This window comes from Rutilus rutilus (genome assembly GCF_951802725.1).
Source record: "Rutilus rutilus genome assembly, chromosome: 11".
Taxonomy (NCBI): domain Eukaryota; kingdom Metazoa; phylum Chordata; class Actinopteri; order Cypriniformes; family Leuciscidae; genus Rutilus; species Rutilus rutilus.
The window spans coordinates 18,631,308-18,652,844 of NC_140216.1; the positions used below are offsets into that span (position 1 = coordinate 18,631,308).

The window sequence follows — 21,537 nt, forward strand, 5'->3', positions numbered from 1 at the left end:
AGACTTAGTGAGAGGGAATTAAAGTGACATGAAATAGAGACAAGGACCCCTGCCTTCACATATGACATATGTAATTAGCTCATAGCAGCTCTAATTGGCTCTGCACTGAGAGAGAGAGAGAGAGAGAGAGAGAGAGGGAGAGAGAGAGAGAGCTATTTGAAATAATAATTTATGTGTAATGATAAATGTTTGAATTACCTATTAAACATACTTTATTGCTCTCTCTGACCGCTTTTCATACTTGTTAGTAAGAAGGGTCAACTGTTCTTTCCCTCTGGTTCCGGCCATCTGTCAGTTCATGAATTGCTCTGCTCAATTATTTTATGATTGTATAAAGACCCATGCAATCTAATTCAGAACTTTTTCTTATCATACAAGTATATGGGGTCGGCAACCTTTTTGTCATAAAGTGCCATTTTTAAGTTTCCGAGTTCATCACTGTGCCACAACACACACATAGCCTATATATATAGCCTATACACATACATACATACATATATATATATAAACATACATACATACATACATATACATACACACACACACACTCATATAAATACACAAACATTTTACATTTTCATAATGGCTTACACAGAAATAGTACAGAAATTTAAATATTTCTCTTGAAATTTGTTTTAGATTTAGATAGACAATTTAATAGTATTTATAACTCCTAGATGCACCGATTACAATTTTCTAGGCCGATTCCGGTTTTTCATTGAGTTTGACCTGCCGATACCGATTTTAGCCGATTCCGATTTCTTTTTTTCTAACCACTTTACAACACACAGAAATATATATATATATATATATATATATATATATATAATTATTATTATTATATATATATATTTTTTTTTTATATATATATATATAAAATATCATATCCTTTTACCCAAACTGAATAATAAAAACAAGTTTAAATGGGTAGATTTTATATAAATATTTTTGAGTCTTCATTTTCTTTTCTGACATAACCTAATCCAGTTCTTGTTAAAACACACTAGACATGCACATTCTGTGCATTTTAGGCACTTTTGTTTGAAATCATATTTATTTTGTCAATCAAATGTGTGCTTTCACTTTAACTGAGCGTGAGCAGCTGCAGCGCAGACAAAATAGACTCGGCGGCGAAACCCTCGCTTCACTGCTGCTCACGCGACGCTCCTGTTGGGCGCTCACGCGCTGCTCCCGGTGTGAATGCACTCACTGATTAACATGCACGCCGAAAAAAATATGCGTGTAACGGCCGTAATTCACTAGGTTTCCTACATGTGCGTTCCGTGTGCACATGTGATGATGGTGTTGCGCGATGTTAATCATGGGGAGCCCGAGACCGAGTGCATTTGTCCGGCACAAAATCGGCATATGTCAGACTGACCGGCCGGTCGCCAGTTATGGCCGATCACGTGAAAATCGGCTGATTTCGGCCACCAGCGGATCAATCGGTGCATCTCGAACTTAATAAAATAAGCTTTTTTTACTATGAGGAATTATTACATCAAAATGTAGATCTGTGTGCAGGTAGACTACTTTATCTGAATGAAATACATACACTTCTCTCGCATTTGCTTGCGTGCCAGCGATTAACCCTCCGCGTGCCAGTGTTGGCACGCGTGCCTTAGGTTGCTGACGTCTGTGCTATACTTAAAGCTGCAAATTTGTTCTGAACTTTTGTCAACTTAATTGAGATAACAGACGTTACTTTTATTATTTACATCTATGGTCTCCATGAAATGGAAATTCACTATATGTGACCCTGGATCACAAAGTCAGTCATAAGTCGCACAGGTATATTTGTGGCAATAGCCAACAATACATTGTGTGGGTCAAAATTATCGATTTTTCTTTTATGCCAATAATCATTAGGCTATTAAGTAAAGATCATGTTCCATGAATATATTTTGTACATTTCCTACCATAAATATATAAAACATTTATTTTTGTGAGTGAATGCAGCACAATCACGAACATAAATGGACAACTTTAAAGGCGATTTTCTCAATGTTTAGATTTTTTGGCACCCTCAGATTCCAGATGTTCAAATAGTTGTTTCTCTGGCAAATATTGTCGTATCCTAACACACCATAGCCTACATCAATGGAAAGCTTATTTATTCAGCTTTCATGATGTATAAATCTCAATTTCAAAATTGTGACCCATTTGACAATTGGTTTTGTGGTCCAGGGTCACATATTTATTAACCAATTGCAAATTACAGATCTTTTTGGCCACGTAGACACTGCAGCTAAATCTGGTTGTCAATTCACCTTTTAGAGCTTTAAACTTTAAAAAGTCCAGTAACTTACAGGACTGACAATCGCATTGGTCCACAACCAAATGACTCCCCAAAAAGCTAAAGTTATAACTGTGTTTACAAAAATTCTATGCATTGTGTACGGAACCAAACTGAACAACCAGTTTTTAATGACGTATTTAAATGCACATTAGAAAGGTGTCTCTCTTCTGTGTGAATATCACAGGGTATGAGGTAAAAGAGGTATGAGCCTTTACTGATTCGAGTTGCCAGATCTTGCTAGAAAACCAAACACGCCCAAAATAAACAAAAGTAAATCAAAATGCTTTATATTGAAAACCAGGACTTCTCCAATGATATGATTTGCTTAAATCCCACTCCTGCAAGCTCAAGTTCAGCTGCCTTTACTTTTGAGTGCAATGCCCACATCTGAACATCCAATCAACAGTTGAAAAATAGAACCAAGTTTCATTTTTCCTTTTTCGATAATACGTTACAATTGGATGTATGTCACAATACGGATGAAAAAGATCTGTCGCTTCATTACATTTACATTTACATTGCACAAAAGGATCTTGCAAAAATATATATTATTTTATTATTAAGAACAAGGTATTTGGGTGAATGACGGATAAGGATTTAAAAAAAAACAACTGGTGAAAAATTACAATTTTAGAACTTTCTATACTTATTAGAGTGTTGTGTATGTAATGCAATGACAAGAATGTAATTAACTTTTTTTTTTTTGGTGAATCAGACCTTTTTCCCCATGAAAATGTCATTCCTGGGTAAGGTAATAAATTGTTTAATTAATTACATTTCTATCATTGTTGGCATATACAAATGTGACCCGTCACGGAAACCAGGGACACAAGTCGGCAGCACAACTTTCGAGCAAAATGAGAAAGAAGAGTTTTTTTTTCAAAATTGGTGATTTTCGTTTTTTTGCAGAATCTGTTAGTTGAGATCACGAAGAAGCCTCTCCATGTTTGAGATAGCAGTATTGGTATATTTAAAAGCGTACATTTTGATGTTGAAATCGGCTTGTTTTTCGGAGATTCTAGCACGCAGTAGGGGCGTGTCATTGTCGGTGTGTATTTCCATACTGAATAAGCCGGCGTGGCTACTTATTATGCAGTGCTCTGGCCGGCTCTATCTGATTTCAAAATTCAATGAAGATGGACGCCAATAACATTACGATGTCCAGCAATCGATTTAAATAGTAGGTTACATGGGGTTTAATTTGTCGTTTAATGAGATGTAGCCTAATACATGTTGTCAGTGCCAATACATAGATCCGCCTATAGAATTAACGTGTATATGAATGGTACAGTGGTAGAGCTTTCGCCAGCCGTGTCAGAAGTTGAGAGTTCGAATCCGCCCTTGTATAGGTTTTTTTTTTTTTTTCTCTCATCAAAACGATTATGTTCATCAGTGGTTGTATATCAAGCAGGGACACGCAAACGTTTGAATTATTTTGTTATTTCAACAGAACGAATAGAGAGTATCCGCAACGCAACGGATTGAAGCGCGCGTCGAGTGAAGACAATGCAGTGTGTGCGCGAGCCACACGAGTAAACACTGTATCTGCGCCACTGATCGCAGCGGCAACGAGCACTTTGATCACTTGATTAAAAAAAAAAACACATTTCAGCGCTAGTATCTTATTTAAAAAACGAACGAAATGAATGCTCTGCCAGTTAACTGGAGATGTTTTATTTAGAGAATTTGTAGAATTGGTACATTCAGGGGGGAGGGGGAGACGGGGGAGCTTTACAGGGGGTATGACTTATCTAAATGAGATGTAAATGAGCCCTATTGTCATTCCCAGAAGGGTGAGAACTTGCCAATCTTTAGAAGCAGATTTCTACCATTTCAGTTTTTTTGAGTGCCTACCTTCAAATGACCACAACTTCTCCAAATATTATCAGATTTCCATGTGTTACACATCGTTGGAAAGCTTGAATACTACACTTTCAGAATATGTGAATAACTCAAAATGCCCCAGAACCGACTTGTGTCCCTACTTTCCGTGACTGGTCACAAATGTACTGATATCCATAATTGGAGCTCAACAAACAATTAGTGCTCGGAAAACTACATTTTAATCACAATTAATATAATCAATTTGGGATTTCAAATAGACATGGGCTCATTGTTTTGGCTGCTGATAACTCAATTCAGAACCAAAAAAAAAAAAAAAAAAAAAAGCTGGAAAATGTTTAAAAATGTTTTCCAATAAAGTAAATAAGACTTGTTTTATCATTAACTCAACAAAAAACAGAATTGTGTAATCTAACGCACAAATATGGGTTAAATTAATTGCCTGTGTTATTGTTAGCTGGAATGACATACTGTTAGGCGGAAGGACATTCTGCAATATTTTTAAGGATTACCATAAAAACCATCCTCAGTATCATATTTTCTTTCCAACGCTCAGACTTGAAACAAAGTAAGAGACACTGACAAGATTTTAATGATTTAAAAATCTGTAAAATTTACAGCAAATTATAATGCTTCATAAACAATGGCCAAGGATATAGTCCAACACATTATACAGCTAAAATATTTAGGCTTATTGCAAATGAGTGTGAACCTATTTCGATTAATATTTCAAGTTTGCTTGTTACTGACATAATCATTCCACTGAGTCATCACTATAATACCTTGCTCTCTTTTTTCGACGATTCTCTGCCCTAGCTTCTTCATCTGCGTTTATCCTGGCTCTGAACCGTCTCTGCCTCTCTTTATTAGACAGAGACATCTGGAAGGACAGAATTGACTTTAAAACACCAGAAGCTATACTAAAGCTTTAATAAAATGTTGATATATTAACAAATATGATTACAGTATTCATGATTTGACCATTAACATTACAAAATTCAATTCAATGATAATGATCCATGTGACTCATTGAATCATATGAAATCAAGATGAATGACAGCAAAAATATGGCAAAAAAAAAAAAAAAAAATATGTAAATAATTTTAATGTTAATAATATAACTATAATAACTATGCCTGAGGGCAAGTTTACAAATGTTAGTTAAAAACTAGATTGTTATGCATATGTCATTCTGGATAATGTGTAACCATGGCCACACTTGGTCACACTTGATCCCGACTACGCCACCGGGGTTGAATACCCACGGAAATAACTTAACAGCAACACAAGTTCGAATAAACAGTACTAAATGGAAGAACGAAGACGTGACTTTCAAGCTCAAATCTTTTATTGCACAGAAGTCATGAAACTCTGAATCAAAAGTCAACTTTAATGCTAAATAATATAAAAGAGGAATCACAATTTGATAAATATAGACATTAGGTCATTTGTTAAAATCACAACCCACCAGTCTTAAAACCAGGAGTGACCAAGCCTGTGTGAGAAGGAGGAAGAGTAACAGGGCCACGGACCCGCAGCCCTAAGAGCACACACCACACATGCATGGTTCTCAAGATCATTAACCAATCACTTCTAAAGCAAGGTGTAGTGAATAATACAAACCACTCTACACGCCCAAATCAATACCCATGCAGTGCAGGAAATCTCACGCCACATGCAGTGAAGAGAGGAAAGGCCCAGATGACCCCAGAGGATAGTACTCCCACACAGGCTGGCTCCTAAAACACAGGGGATATGGATTAAACCTCCTTTCACCATATAAACCTTAGCGGTTGGTCTAAACCAAACTCAAATAGTAAAATCAATTACAGACATCATAAAGAAATCAATTCAAAACAGAAAAATCAGTATAACCATAAACTTAAGATTTGTATAACAAATCAATCATAAGCAAAAAAGCAGGGCCTAGATGTCAGAGGTCCACATAGAAAGATCTGCCAAATAAAAACAAAACATAAATAAATAAACAAACCATATTCATATCTGAAATACAAACTACATGATTGTTAGATAACCAAATAATTATACATAAACATTTATCAAAGAAACGATCCTAACAATCTAACACACACACACACACACATACCTCTGCCGAAATCCAAGAGTGGAATAGACTGGGTGATACAGCTCATTGTTATTCACCTTATTCCGCCCCGCCCACTTTTACTTCTGTCCAGTACTTCCGTTGTAAACCAACTTCCGGTTTAGCGGACCCTCATTCAATTTCGATGAGAACTGCAGAGAAGTCTCACTGATAAAATGTCACATAAGATAAGCTAATTTGTGCCAAATGTGCTATGTACGTGTGTATCAACAGCACAGCAATGCACTGTTTCTCGGGGTAATTTTTAAACGACTTTTAGGTGTTTATATGACCCGTCTGCCTGTCTGATCGCAGCCCGGCCGATGTGTAGTGTTTAGCCTACATAATAGCCACAAACATCTAACGTTAATGTTGTAATGGTCTCACTACAGGACACATACACATGCTATACCTTGTTTGAAAGCTATGGTCCTCTAGAATTCAGTCGCTGGATTTATTTTACAGCCATTACTTGTGTTAGAGATCAAACCATAAGAAATTGCAGCTAGCAGTTAGCTAAGCTAACGTTACCCTCTTGTTCATCTAGTTGAGGCTCTACTTTCTTTCTACACCAGTTCGTGGCTATTTTAGCGCAATTTTCCACCGGACAAAATTGCGATTGTTAACTCATGATTTCTGTTCTGTCTGTGCGCACCAATCTTGCACTTCTATCTACTCCTCAACCAGACCACCTAGAGACTTCGGGTTTTCGGCATTATGTTATGTCCTGGAAATTCCAGAAAAAAATCCGTTTTTTGCAAATTTCTCTGCAACCATAATAGCTATCGAGTTGAAACAAATTGCAATCGATAGCTTCTAAAATTTAAAATAATATTAGAAAAAAAGAATTGATCAAAAATCTTTCCTTTATGCTACAAAAATTAATTAAAACTTTATATGAAGAGAAATAAGAAAAATATTGCCTTTTCACCTATAAAACTATTGTTGTATATTTGGAGAAATATATAATTATCATGAGTAATTATCATATGTTACTAAAATATTTCGCCAATACAGAATACAATTCCTATTCATTTTCCACTGAAAATGGAAAAGTGACATTTCTTCACCGAAACTAGTTCTAATAAATGCACGATTTAATTATGTGTGTTTTGGGTGTTATTTTCGTGCGATTTGGGGTATTTTTATATTTTCTCTTTCATTTACTATCTCTTAGTGTTGTGATCCCATGACGTGAGAAAATTGCGCTAAAACACTCACAGAGTTTTTATTACTTGTTTTCTCATCTGTTGGCTATACACTGCAAATGTATCTGGTGATTAAGCAAACAAACTGTGGTGTAATAATGTTTCAAACTTTACATGTAGTAGTGTTTGTGCACATCTTCATAACTAAGTAATAGCTATTAGAAAGACACAGCTATTAAATAATTTGATTGTGGCATTGTTTCAAAAGCTTCAAGTGAAATACTTTAGTACGTTGCAGCAGTTGTTAATAACCATAGGCCAACGCATTTGGCTATAATATTATAGTCTATCTACATATATCAAGACAGATAATAACAGATTGGACCAGGGCAAACAAAGCGCTAAGTAGCTAAACCAGGAAGTGAGATTACGCGCATGGCGCCACCCAGTGCTACTTCCGGAATAAGGTGAATAGGCTACACACGGCATTCATCACGCGACACTAACCACATCCAAAATACACGATTGTTAGATAATCAAATTATACATAAACATTTATCAACGAAACGATCCTAACAATCTGACACACAAACACACATATACCTCTGCCATAATCCAAGAGTGGAATAGACTGGGTGATACAGCTCGTTGCTATAGGCTACACACGGCATTCATCACGCGACACTAGCCACGTTAATCACCCACGCGCTCACACTCGTGTATCGAGGATTTCCTCCCTGCGTTCAACACAGAAACAACAATATAAATAAACTAAACATCTCTATACATTACCGCAAATGCCAAACTCACACCTCGCTATGGCGCTTCGGGGTCACAACACCGGAAGGAGACGGAAGAGAAAACGTCAGGAAGTTACGCTGGTCTACTAACCTTTGCGCTATTTATTGAGCAAACTAACTACACGCCCCACCCCGTACACCATCCTTATTCACTCGGTCACAATTGGATGACATGTCTTAGCTAACAGAATTTTTTTTGTTATCCAATAATGACATGTTGTTATCCAGGAATGACAAAACAAATATTTTTTTTTTCTTTATAATCAGGCACTAACTTAACCACTTATGGAAAACTACAACTTAGCTATCATCACTTAAGGTAATCTTTTAGATCAAATAGATAGTTTTTTTTTTTTTTATATAAAAACATTATAAATATTTTATTAGTGTTATCCAAAAGGACACATGATATTGCTACAAAGTGCACCAATGACCGAAAAGGTCAAAATATCAACATTTTAAGAGACACTTCCTGACCTTCGCACATGTTCTGCTGCTACTTCAGGGTCTTTCTTTTTGATACAGTATTATGTCACATGACATACCAAAATGCATTATAGTTCAAAATGGTCATTGATGTCTGTTATCCAGGAATGACATTAGATAAATCACAATTTGGAGACAAAAGTCTTTCTGTCATAAATATGTACGTAAGCTCAGTATTATCACTATAGGTATCTTTGAAAACATCAATACTATTATACCCAAGTAGATTTTAAATACTTTTATTTATATTTTTTACATTTTTGTCATATTTTTGTATTCAGAATTTAAGCCGGGACAGTTCCCTTTCGTAGTGACGACGAATGGGGTTTCGCTTAGAAAGCCTATCATCTTACATTTTACATTTTACATTTATGCATTTGGCAGACGCTTTTATCCAAAGCGACTTACATTGCATTCAAGGAACACATTTTACATTTTATCATGTCCTTGCTTTCCCTGGGAATCGAACCCATGACCTTGGCGTTGCTAGCGCCAACGCTCTACTGTTTGAGCTACAGGAAGGCTTATATATCTTCGAGTATATAAAACGAGCCAATGGCAATGAAATGCCATGGGTCTGCGGAATTTGCATAGCGTAACTCCGCCCCACCCTGGGGGTATATAAGGAAGTACGCCGGCAACATGCAGATATGTTTTCGCTTCGGAGCCAAGTTCATTCACTTCACTCCACAGCCAATTCTGAGTTCATCTCTATTTCTCTTCGAGACGAGCCTCTCTCCAGGTGTTGGTGTGACGGCGAGTTCCAGCGAGTGCACATTCGCTGCTTATCTGTGCAGTGATTTGCCAGTGTTTGTGTGTTCATCTCCCTGGTCACTTCAACACTTTGCGGAGAATCTCCTTTCACAAAAGAGCATTGCACGCGGCACATCTTTTTAAAGATGCTTCGCCCGTGCACTTCTGGTTGCGGTCGCATCATATCTGATTCTGATGGGCACAATCGCTGTCTTGCGTGTCTGGGCATTGACCACGCAAAGGCAGCGTTTGTGGATGAGTCATGTTCCCATCGCACCGGCCATGCTTTCCCGGGCAGCCACGGCCATTGGCCTCGAGTGGTCTCCGCCACGCAGTCCAGTGCGCTCGCGGCTGGACGATTGGTTTTTGGGTGTGGCCGCTGATCCCGTCAGTGTCCAACCCCAATGCCTTTCTTCCCGGACGTGCATGAGGAGGTCACGAGGTCCTGGAAGGCACCCCTGTCTTCCCGTGATCGCTCGGCGGTCTCCTCCGCCTTGCCTCCTCTCGATCAGGCGGCTGCCAAAGGGTACACTGGGGTTCCCCAGGTTGAACGCTCTGTTGCCATGCAACTATGATGTCCACATGTGTGGTCCAGGAGCGACACCTGTGGCTCAACCTGGCCGATATGCGGGAGGCTGAGCGAACCCCCATATCCCAGGCTGGCCTCTTCGGCGGTGCAGTCGAGGACTTTGCCCAGCAGTTCTCGACTGCTCAGAAGCAGACTGAGGCTTTAAAACATGTCCTGCCCCGACGGCCCGCTGCTGCCTCCACCCAGCCATCGGCACAGGTGCGAGTCTGCTCGCCGCCGAGGGCGCCCTCCCGCACGGCCCCAGCAGCAGCCTTCACCTGGGCCGCGTCATGGAGGAAGCCGCAGGAAGGCGCCACAGCCCTCTCCCGCCCCGCGCCCTGCTAAACGCCAGGCAAAGTGACGTGCTCTGGCAGGGGTCTGGCGACAGAGGGGGACGAGAGTGGCGAGGCTCGTGAGCGGCGCGCACTGTCATCCGAGAACTCTATGTGCTCAGAGATGGCATCCAGTTCTTTCCAGGAAACGGTAGCAGGGCCGCTCCTTCCCCCGGTGGAGGGCCGAGGGAGAATCCTTGGTTTCCCGAATCCCGCTGCCCGTCCAATGACGGGTAGCACCCTATTTCGGTTAAAGAAAGAACTGACACACCCATCTCTGAGCACATAGAGTTCTCGGATGACAGTGCGCGCCGCTCACGAGCCTCGCCACTCTCGTCCCCCTCTGTCGCCAGACCCCTGCCAGAGCACGCCCCCGTGGGACGCTGGTCCTCCCCTGGCCTCCTCTGGCAGGACGCGGCTAATGACCGTGCCCCCGCACCGGGCCGCAATGCCACCCACGCCTGGGCCGGTCATTCTGCCTCGCTGCACCACCGAGGGTACGTCTGTGGTCCACATGACCCCGCTGGTACAGTTCTTGGGAGCCTGGCTGGAGCTTCCCAGACTGTCCCGCTGGGTTGCGAGGACCATCAGGCTCGGCTACGCGATTCAGTTCGCGCGGTCTCCTCCCCGCTTCAGGGGAGTCCGCTTCACTATGGTTGGTGGCAATGCCCCTGTCATGAGAGTGGAGGTCGCCACCCTACTGGCGAAAGGTGCGATCGAGACTGTCCCTCCAGCCGAAATGAAGTCCGGGTTCTACAGCCCCTACTTCATTGTACCGAAGAAATCCGGTGGGTTACGACCGATCCTGGACCTGCGCGTCTTGAACCGCTCCCTTTACAGGATGCCGTTCAAGATGCTCACGGCCAAACGCATTTTCGAATGCGTGCGGCCGCAGGATTGGTTTGCAGCGATCGACCTGAAGGACGCCTACTTCCATGTCTCCATTCTTCCTCGACACAGACCGTTCCTACGGTTTGCTTTCGAGGGGCAGGCATACCAGTACGCGGTTCTCCCTTTCGGGCTAGCCCTGTCTCCTCGCATCTTCACGAAGGTCGTCGAGGCAGCCCTTGTTCCTCTACGGGAACACGGGGTTCGCATCCTGAACTATCTCAACGACTGGCTGATCCTAGCTCACTCTCGAGACCAGGTTTGCGAACACAGGGACCTAGTGCTCCGGCACCTAGCTCATCTGGGCCTTCGGGTCAACTGGGAGAAGAGCAAACTCTGCCCCGTGCAGAGGATCTCTTTTCTCGGTATGGAAATCGACTCGGTCGCCATGTGCGCGCAGCTTACTGCAACCTGTTTTATTCCCTGACCGAGGGCACGCTCGGCACAGATGCACTGGCGCACAGCTGGCTGCGGGGCCTCCGCAAGTATGCGTTTCCCCCAGTGAGCCTTCTTACGCAGACTTTGCGCAAGATCAGGGAGGACGAGGAGCAGGTCATTTTGTTTGCCCCGTATTGGCACAACCGCACCTGGTTCCCAGAACTAGTACTCCTCGCGACAGCACCTCCCTGGCCAATTCCTCTGAGGAAGGACTTGCTTTCTCAGAGACGGGGCACCCTATGGAACCCTCATCCCGATCTTTGGAACCTCCACGTGTGGTTCCTGGACGGGACGAGGCTTCACTTCACTTCCGCTAGAGCATCATCCACGAGACATGCCTATGCGTTGAAGTGGAACCTCTTCGTCAACTGGTGTTCTTCTAAACAACAAGACCCCACGAAATGCCTGATCAGTGTCGTGCTTTCCTTCCTGCAAGAAGGGTTGGAGCGAAGGCTGTCTCCCTCCACCCTGAAAGTGTATGTTGCCGCCATTGGCGCACATCATGACACAGTTGAAGGTAAGTCCGTTGGAAAGCACGACCTGATCATCAGGTTCCTGAGAGGAGCGAGGAGACTGAATCCTCTGCACCCTCCTCTCGTACCCTCTTGGGACCTCTCAGTGGTTCTAACTACCCTGCAGAATGCTCCCTTTGAGCCTCTGCAATCAGTGGAGCTTAAGTTCCTGTCAATGAAGACAGCGCTCCTGGTTGCATTGGCCTCCATCAAGAGGGTAGGGGACCTGCAGGCATTTTCGGTTGACGAAGCGTGCCTGGAATTCGGGCCGGCTAACTCTCACGTGATCCTGAGACCCCGCCCTGGATATGTGCCCAAGGTTCCCACCACTCCCTTTCGAGACCAGGTGGTTAACCTGCAAGCGCTGCCCTTGGAAGAGGCAGACCCAGCCTTGGCACTGCTCTGTCCAGTACGCGTCCTCCGTGCTTACGTAGACAGAACGCAGTGTTTCAGGACCTCAGACCAGCTCTTTGTCTGTCATGGTGGGAAGCTGAAGGGAAAGTCTCTCTCCAAGCAAAGGTTGTCTGACTGGATAGTGGACGCCATTGCTTTGGCATACCAGCAGCAAGGTCGACCATGCCCCCTTGGTGTGACGGCCCACTCCACTCGGAGTGTGGCATCCTCTTGGGCTCTAGCGCATGGCGCCTCGCTAACAGACATCTGCAGAGCTGCAGGCTGGGCGACACCTAACACATTCGCGAGATTCTACAATCTCCGAGTGGAGCCAGTTTCTTCTCATGTACTCGCTTCAACCAGCCGGTACTAGATTCTGCTCAGGTGTCTTCGCTTGCTCGCAATTCCTCTCCACGGATGGGATACGTGCGATATTCTCCTCAGGTGAGCCTAATAAGCCCTGAGTCTCCTCCAGCACTGTCGACGTCAACGCCAGAGTTATGCCACCGCCAGCTTTCGCGCTTGGCTAGGTGCCTCCATGTGCATGGTTCCCCCTCTGGGCGACCCCCACATGTGTATTTCCACTGTAAGCCTCCCTGAGCATGTGTCTTTCCCTCAGCAAGCCACCTTGCCACCCCTGGGGTTGAAATATTCCACCTGCGGCTGGACACCCCAGTGTTACTCCATATGCAGCCCCTCCGGGTCATATTTGTATTCTAAATCCCCCCCTTCGGGCTGGGCATGATTGCATATTTCCGCTGCGATATGCTTCCCATTGTACCTTGGTATTCCTGTGTTAAGTAGGAGTCCTTCGTCCGTGCTAGTCTCACAACAGGGAGCTCAGACTTACGCAGGGCACTGGAAGACAGCCGAGGTGGCGTGATTAGACTGGGAACCCCATTCGTCGTCACTGACGTAACTTGTAGTGACCACGAAAGGGAACGTCTCGGTTACGTATGTAACCCACGTTACGTCTCCCTGCCACTTCCGCTGTACCGCTGGAATGCCTGAGTTCAGTCTCGGCTCCTCAACGAAAACATATCTGCATGTTGCCGGCATACTTCCTTATATACCCACAGGGTGGGGCGGAGTTACGCTATACAAATTCCGCAGACCCATGGCATTTCATTGCCGTTGGCTCATTTTATATACTCGAAGATGATAGGTGAAACCCCATTTGTCGTCACTGATGTAACGTCTCCGTTCCCTACTCAGGGAACGAGGGTTACATACGTAACCGAGACGTTACCTGGAATGACATTTTGGAACTTTTGAGCTTAATAGTTCCTTAAAAATGTATTATTTATAATGAATTCTCACATGAGTAATTAAAGAGGGGGAAGTTGAGTCACTTGATGAAGTGCATTTAAAAATGTATACAGTTTTTATATTATGAATATGCTTTGGACACCAGAATTGACACGCCATGTCATTGACCCATTTTCAGAACTGTACATAACTTTTTCTAATATTCTTCTTGGAGAAGGCAATCTCATAATGCACTGTGACAAGCACAGTGAAAATAAATAAATAATCCAAGATGTTGGACAAGGCAGGAAAAACTATGATTATATTGAAAACACATTTTTCATTCAATACTGAAAGGTATTTAAAACCTTTCTGTTTGGTGTAGTTAATAAAGATAATATGTTATGTTTGTTTTATAGCTTTAGAGTAAGCGTGTCATTAGCTTAGCAACATGTAACAACAAACTCAAATTTGAATGAAAATGTGAAATGTACATAATTGTGTACATAATTCAGTTCCTCTTTTGTCTCATCCAGAGCCCATGCGTCCCCTCAAAGGTTTGACGGCTTCAGAGATTCAGTCCCGTCAGCTGCTCCTGCAGTGGGAGCCGGTGGGATACAACCTGACGCGGTGTCATACGTACTCCCTGTCGCTGTGCTACCGCTACTCCACTGCTACTGGGGGCGGAGCTGGCGGGAATAACGCCACGGTGAGGGAGTGTCTGTCGGTGGAGGGGAACACCTCCCGCTTCACACTGCGGGATTTACCACCGTTCCATGCCGTTCATGTGAGGCTGGCTCTGGCCAATCCAGAGGGCAAGAAAGAGAGCCGAGAAGTGACCTTTCAGACGGAGGAAGACAGTGAGTCTTTTTTTTTCCTGTAACCATGAAATCCCAATTCGGCAATACTTTATAATAGGTATACAATAATAAAGTACTTACAAATCATTTGCAAACTATTAGTTTATAGTTAATTCATAGTTAATATATCATAGTCTCTACATTGTTACTGTATTAACCGTCTATATACAAATATTCAGTTCTTCATTTATTATCACTGTAAATAAACAAAATTATTAGTGTTTAATTAGCTGATGTAAAGATTCAGATAATGTTTTTTTTTGTTAACAACTCATTTACCGTAAATAGTTCTCACTTTAGACTAGGTCACAAGACATCAGAAAATAACCTAATAATATATAACAATGTAGAAACTACTATAACTATTAATAAACTGTAAACTAATAGTTTGTTAATGGTTTGTACGTACTTTATTACTATACTTATTATAATGTGTTAACCACAAATCTTTTTTTTTTATACCATGAAATCAAAATTCATATTTATTTATGGAATATTAAGTGTTCATTTTAAACAAATTATATGTGCACACAAATGACAAAAATAACTTCCCTACTCTTCTCTGATGACATTTTGCACTGGCACGAGGGCAGGAAAATAATCCCTCCCATCCAGCAACATGTCACTCACATGAGATCATAGCAATAGCAAACAACAACAAACCTACCACGATCCAAACAATTACCATTGAACAAAATCAAGCCCCACCCTACTTTTTTTTTTCTCTGAAGCCTGATGCAAATGAAGCATGTCCTCCGTGTCACTATTAAGAAACAAAAGTTACTATATTGACAAACACTATTTTTAAGAATTCTTCATTGAGGAAATATATGAGTGGATAAATAGTATTTTATTCGGCTGAAAGTCACAAAATGCAAAACAATGTGTTAGTAAAAATAGACCTAAATGACAAAAGCCTTTAAAATCACTTAAAATACATATAATAACAATGAGTCATTAATAATTGGTTCAAATAAAGTATCAAAAGCAAGTAATCATGGTTAAAAACACTATTAAAATGCATAATGTAATATACAGTACTGTGCAAAAGTCGTAGGCATGTTAACCCTCTGGGGTCTGGGTATTAAACATATTAATGGCAAAGGTGTAAATTCACTCTATATAGCACAAACAGGACTACCATAATATGTGAGCCACATGTATGTACATGTTTTCATTTTTGAGAGAATAATGTTTATGCATGGTTATCGAAAAAACTAAAAATTAAAGTTTCTGAAATAAGGCCACAAAACACATACTAAATATGTGGCAATAAGACTTTTGACTAATGGATGTCGTCGCCTAGAGGTTTTTTCTTCAAAATGATGTGAAAATCATCCTGCCTAATCATTCACATAAAACGATACATTGATTTTAGTTTTGTGAAACACTTTTAGTTTGGAAAGCCAATATGCGGATGGGGCGTAAACGCTCCAACAGCATCATGCATATTTAGTAGTTCACACCTGGTGAGACAATGCCCCTGCATACTTAATGAGCCATTCATTCAGGTGTGTCACCTATAGCTAACTTATATATACAAGCTTCATAAAAATGATCATTCTAGGAGAAAATTTCAGATGGCATTTAGAGGCTTTTGCATCTGAACTCTTCATATATACACACACACATATATATATATGCATGCACATACATACTTTATAATCTTTTCAAAACTAGTCAACGTCTTTCAAAACTAAAGTATACATTTTATCATACGTATTTCAAAGTAAAGGATTCATTAGTTAGTTGATGACTTTATTTTTGACAAAACACATACAGTATATATTCCTCATCTCAGTATAGCAATAGAGTTTGCTAAAAGCTGTTCATTCAATACAGCAGTATTTGAAAATCGATCATATTTTGTAAAATTACATTTATATTTGCATTTATGTCAAAACCTAGACACTTTTAAACATCAAAAGGACATTTATTAATATGTATTCGTGTCAAAATGACAAATAAACAGATTTTCCTATTCAATTTTGCATGGAAACGCTTCCAAGACGCTTGCGTGTCGCGTGAAAAATAGGCGTCGGTTCTATTTCTAGCATGCACACGTTTTCCACGCGGCTCGTGCCGCGCCTGAGACGCGCGTCTCACACAGGCAGTGTGCAAACTCTAAACTGTTAACATGGGAGCCGAAATAAAAACGGACACGCCACGCAGCTGAGTCGCTTACGCCACGCATCCAGTGTGTCACCGGCCTTATCCAGCGGATGTGGGCGTTTCACAGGTTTGTATGGATCGCCTCACATTTGCGTTTGTATAGCGCGGTCTCCGTAGGCGGAGTCACATTAAAACTTAATTAGCTGAGATGAGAACGACTGACATCTCTCTCTTTACATACATATTATATAAACTGTAAATATTTGTTTTTTATAAAAAATACTTCATTTAAAAGAAGAGAATTCAAGCTTCATGCCTGTGTGACTATATGCCTGTTTGACTGAGTATTCGCTGAGTTACAGTTCATTTTCGGACGCGTTTCAGAATTGACTTCACTGACAGAGAGTAGGCAGAACTCGCATCATGTTTATTTTTCTTTATTTGGCGAAAAGCACAACACTTTGTTTTTATTATGAGCATACACAAAAAAAATACACACTAAACAGGATCGATTGATGTATAACACAAGCATATAAGATAAAAATTATTTTTTTTATTTTTTTATTTTTTTTGCACTCATACGGAAAAAAATGAGCCTATCGCGCCGGCGCGATAGCCGACCCCTGGGGGTTAAGATGCAAAGGGGGGATTTATTGCAAAAATTGACAAAACAACAACTACAAACTGTATATAAGAATTACAAAAGCCTTGTGTTTCATGGAATAAAATGAAATTCTAAGTCTTCTAAAGCCATATAATAAATTTATGTGAGGAACAGAGTGAACCTTTAGGTATTTAATGGCAGAAAATGATCCCGCTGCCATATCTTTTCTGAACTTTAGCATGATGCAAACAGTCAAAAAACCCATGAAAGCCACTAGTATTTCACAATCAAAGCTAGTGTAATATTTCTTCAATTTGAGGGCAATTTTTTAATGTGTTTGTGGTTTAAATGTTACGGTGAATGGAGGTCCTCACACTTCAAGCAATCCTTGGAATACTTGGAATATTTGTAAGCTTTGGCTGTAGTTGCATCTACCCGTTATATCATGTGTTTTAAATTGTTTTACTCATTGACAAATGATTAGGTTTAGGGGTGGGTGTTGGGTAAAATGTAGTTTAATCTAAAAAAGAAATGGTTGTGGCTGTTTAAATTGACAATCATAACCCAACATATATGTCATAATGACTAACACCCCAACAGGGTTGGGGAGTAACGGAATACATGTAACGGCGTTATGTAATCAGGATACAAAAATCCAGTAACTGTAATCCGTTACAGTTACGTCAAAAAATGTAGTAATCAGATTATAGTTACATTTTGAAAAAAGGGGGAATACTTTCAGGATTACAATGGTTTCATTTAAAACTAAATAAGTATTTTGGCATAATAACACTATATTAAGCGCTGCTTGATTATACAGTAGTTACTGGTTTTGTTGCCAGTAATGACTCACGTGCCACGTGTTGGTGCATGTGCAAATAACAGTTTTCTACAATCTCCTCAGACGCAGATTGAATCACTGCTGCTAGTAGAAACGATGCTGCCTGCGGGTAAAATCGCTTTTAATTCATGGAAATTCCGCTGCTATTTTGTAGAAATTAGGAGAGTCGCTTTTTTAGTACCCAAAATGTCCTTTTCTCACGTAACGGGAAGTTCACTGTCTAGGTAACGTCGTAGGGGAACTCCCATTGCCAACGCCCCAAGTTCAGTCAGGCAAATTAAGAAAGATCACGGCTTTAGTCAACATGTAGGCCTATTTTAAAATAAAATAATATGTAGATTGTGTAAAATTTTTAAATGTTGTGTTTTTATTTTTTTGTAAAAAATTAGTTAAAAATAAAACAAAATAATCTGTAATACCATACATTAGCCACTAGATGTCTGTATAGCCCTTTACATAAATATACAGTGCTATGCATAAGTGAATACACCCATGCTAAAGTTGACTAAAAAGAGGAATAAAAAATCATATTTTGGAAATTGAACTTAATGCCTTAATTTAAAAAAATAGGAAAAATCCAACCTTTAAGGACACCAATTTTCTTTGTAAACGAATAATGTATCGTAAATAAATAAATGTTCTTCCTTAAAATACATGGTGCATAAGTGTGTACACCCCTATTGTAAATTCCCATAGAGGCAGGCAGATTTTTATTTTTAAGTATTTAAAATAAAAAAATCTTAGGATACTATGCATCCTGATAAAGTTCCCTTGGCCTTTGGAATTAAAATAGCCCCACATCATCACATAGCATTCACCATACCTAGAGATTGGCATGGTTTTATTTCAGTTAGCCTAATAGCTAGTTTGATTTGCATTGAGAGATGATCTTATGGAAAGTACCCCATGCCAATCTCTAGGTATGGTGAATGCTATGTGATGATGTGGGGCTATTTTAATTCCAAAGGCCAAGGGAACTTTATCAGGATGCATAGTATCCTAAAAAAATTTTTTTTTAAATACTTAAAAATAAAAATCTGCCTGCCTCTATGGGAATTTAACATAGGGGTGTACACACTTATGCACCATGTATTTTAAGGAAGAACATTTATTTATTTACGATACATTATTCATTCACAAAGAAAATTGGTGTCCTTAAAGGTTGGATTTTTCCTAATTGTTTAAATTAAGGCATTAAGTTCAATTTCCAAAATATGATTTTTTATTCCTCTTTTTAGTCAACTTTAGCATGGGTGTATTCACTTATGCATAGCACTGTATATTCAGGCCTGTGTGTATATTTTGCAAATATTGTGCACTGGACCAAATTCTTAATAAATAAAAGTTTTTTATTTTTATTTTTTTAATAATATTTCTTCTTGCTTGACTATTTATATACCTGACCTTGAAGTAATCCAAAAGTAATCAGTTACATTACTTTCATATTATAGTACATGGATTACGTTACTGAATACTTTTTTTATGAAGTAATTTGTAACTGTAACGGAATACATTTTTAAAGTAACCCTCCCAAGCCTGCACCCCAATATATAATTTCACAATAGCCACATTTCCATTACCCTTCAAATTGCGCAAATTGAAATTGCGAATTGAAAATACGCTTAATGGAAACACGTAATTTTCGCAAAAACTCCCATTTATCGCAAAAAAGTTTTTACGCTCGCATGAGGTGGTTTTTCAGGCAATTCGAAAAAGAAATATTTCGCAAAACTGCAATGGAAACAGTTTTTGTGCATTTACAGGTCAGCTGACGTAGATGACGCAGTGTTTTTGGACAGAATACGAGACAGAGTTCTTTATTAAATTCATATAAGACAAAATTATTACAGGAATAATGGATTCTAAACCTCAAATAAATGCCACAATCAAGACCTCGAAGCAGAAAGGTGGGAGAAACAGCCAGAAACACATATGTGCCGGTCACAAGTATATGGGTTGTTCCTTACCATTAATGCTTGGAAAACACACATACATCTCCTTCGATTAATAATAATGGCCAGTGCAGGGCTGGGATTAGTACATAAACCTACCAACATCCGTTGCCATGGTTTTTGGAATGATTTTACTTATCGCGAGAGGAAAAAATGAAGTTTTAGTCGCATAACATCGGTTCATGGAAACGCCGTCATTTCGCAATAGTTTTTTGTCGACATTTAGAAAAAAATCACAAAAGTTTTGCACAAATCTGTAATGGAAACACGCCTATTGACAAAATTCCCATTCCTTTTAATGTCTTGGTATTGACACCAAAGGTTTCTCATTGAAAGCAAGGGAGTTCTTAGTCTATCATTAAAGCAACACCATACCACTAAAGGAATTTGACAATTTTTCAAATGCCTCGGGAGTGAGAATGGGTTGGTTTCACTCATCTTTGCAACTTCCATTTGATTCAAACATTAATGACAGGTTAATATTGGGAAAAGAGATATTAGGACAAGATTCAAACATGCACCGTTCCATTAAAGCATCACGACTCTTTGTCCCTATTCACACTTTAGATATCACTTCTCTTCTGAGTGTGTCAGTTCATCTTTCCAAAACATTGTGACCTCTGATTTACTGCTTGATTTAGTAAGGGTTTTGTGTAATTTAAGTTACATAATCAATAATTCAGACATTTTAGCATGCAGGGGAACATTAACACGATAAAATCAAGCACTAAATGAACAGACCTTGCACAGCTACATTCATAAATGTTTTAGTAAGACAATATTGTCTTGATTGAAAGCACCATCATTTTCACTTCAAGGACTGTTTTGTAAACTCATAAAGCATTTTATTCATTAGTGTTGAAGAACAGTTTTCTTTAGAACAAACTCCAAAACAGCTTGATGTAATCAAGTATTTTTGGCTTCCGATGAAGAATCACATCATTATACTTCTTATCTCCATGTTGTTCATAAACTTTCTGAGTTTGATTAAACTTTCATTTATCCAGATTTTTTTTTTTTTTTTTTTTTACGGGTCAGTAGCCATAACGCATCCATCTTTGCAAAGGCATGTATTTATCTGAGCAATTATGATGTGGCGACCGCACCAGGGCCCAGTTTGCCCGCAGTGCTCAAAGCCCAATTATAGCAACAACACAAATATTGACTCACAGAATACCACGCTTCAGCATAATTAAATGGAAGATCATACTTTTAAATGGAAGTATATGAAAAATGTATAAGAAAAGGCCACCAGCAAAATGAAATAAAGATTTTTGCTTATTTTTGCATTTTTATTTACATTGTGTGTCAGGCAGCACATTTTTGCTGGAGGTGCATTATCATGCAAATGCTTTAA

The 21,537-nt window shown here is 40.0% G+C and overlaps 1 protein-coding gene across 9 annotated transcripts in view; it reads left to right on the forward strand.

Annotated features, from left to right (window-relative positions):
- Nucleotides 1-21,537, forward strand: part of ptprua (protein tyrosine phosphatase receptor type Ua) — a 480,983-nt gene that overhangs the window by 328,449 nt on the left and 130,997 nt on the right. For all 9 annotated transcript variants that reach the window (XM_084423701.1, XM_084423706.1, XM_084423703.1 and 6 more), the window contains exon 8: nt 14,348-14,671. In XM_084423701.1, coding sequence (XP_084279827.1) covers nt 14,348-14,671 — 324 coding nt within the window. The remainder of the gene's footprint in view (nt 1-14,347; nt 14,672-21,537) is intronic.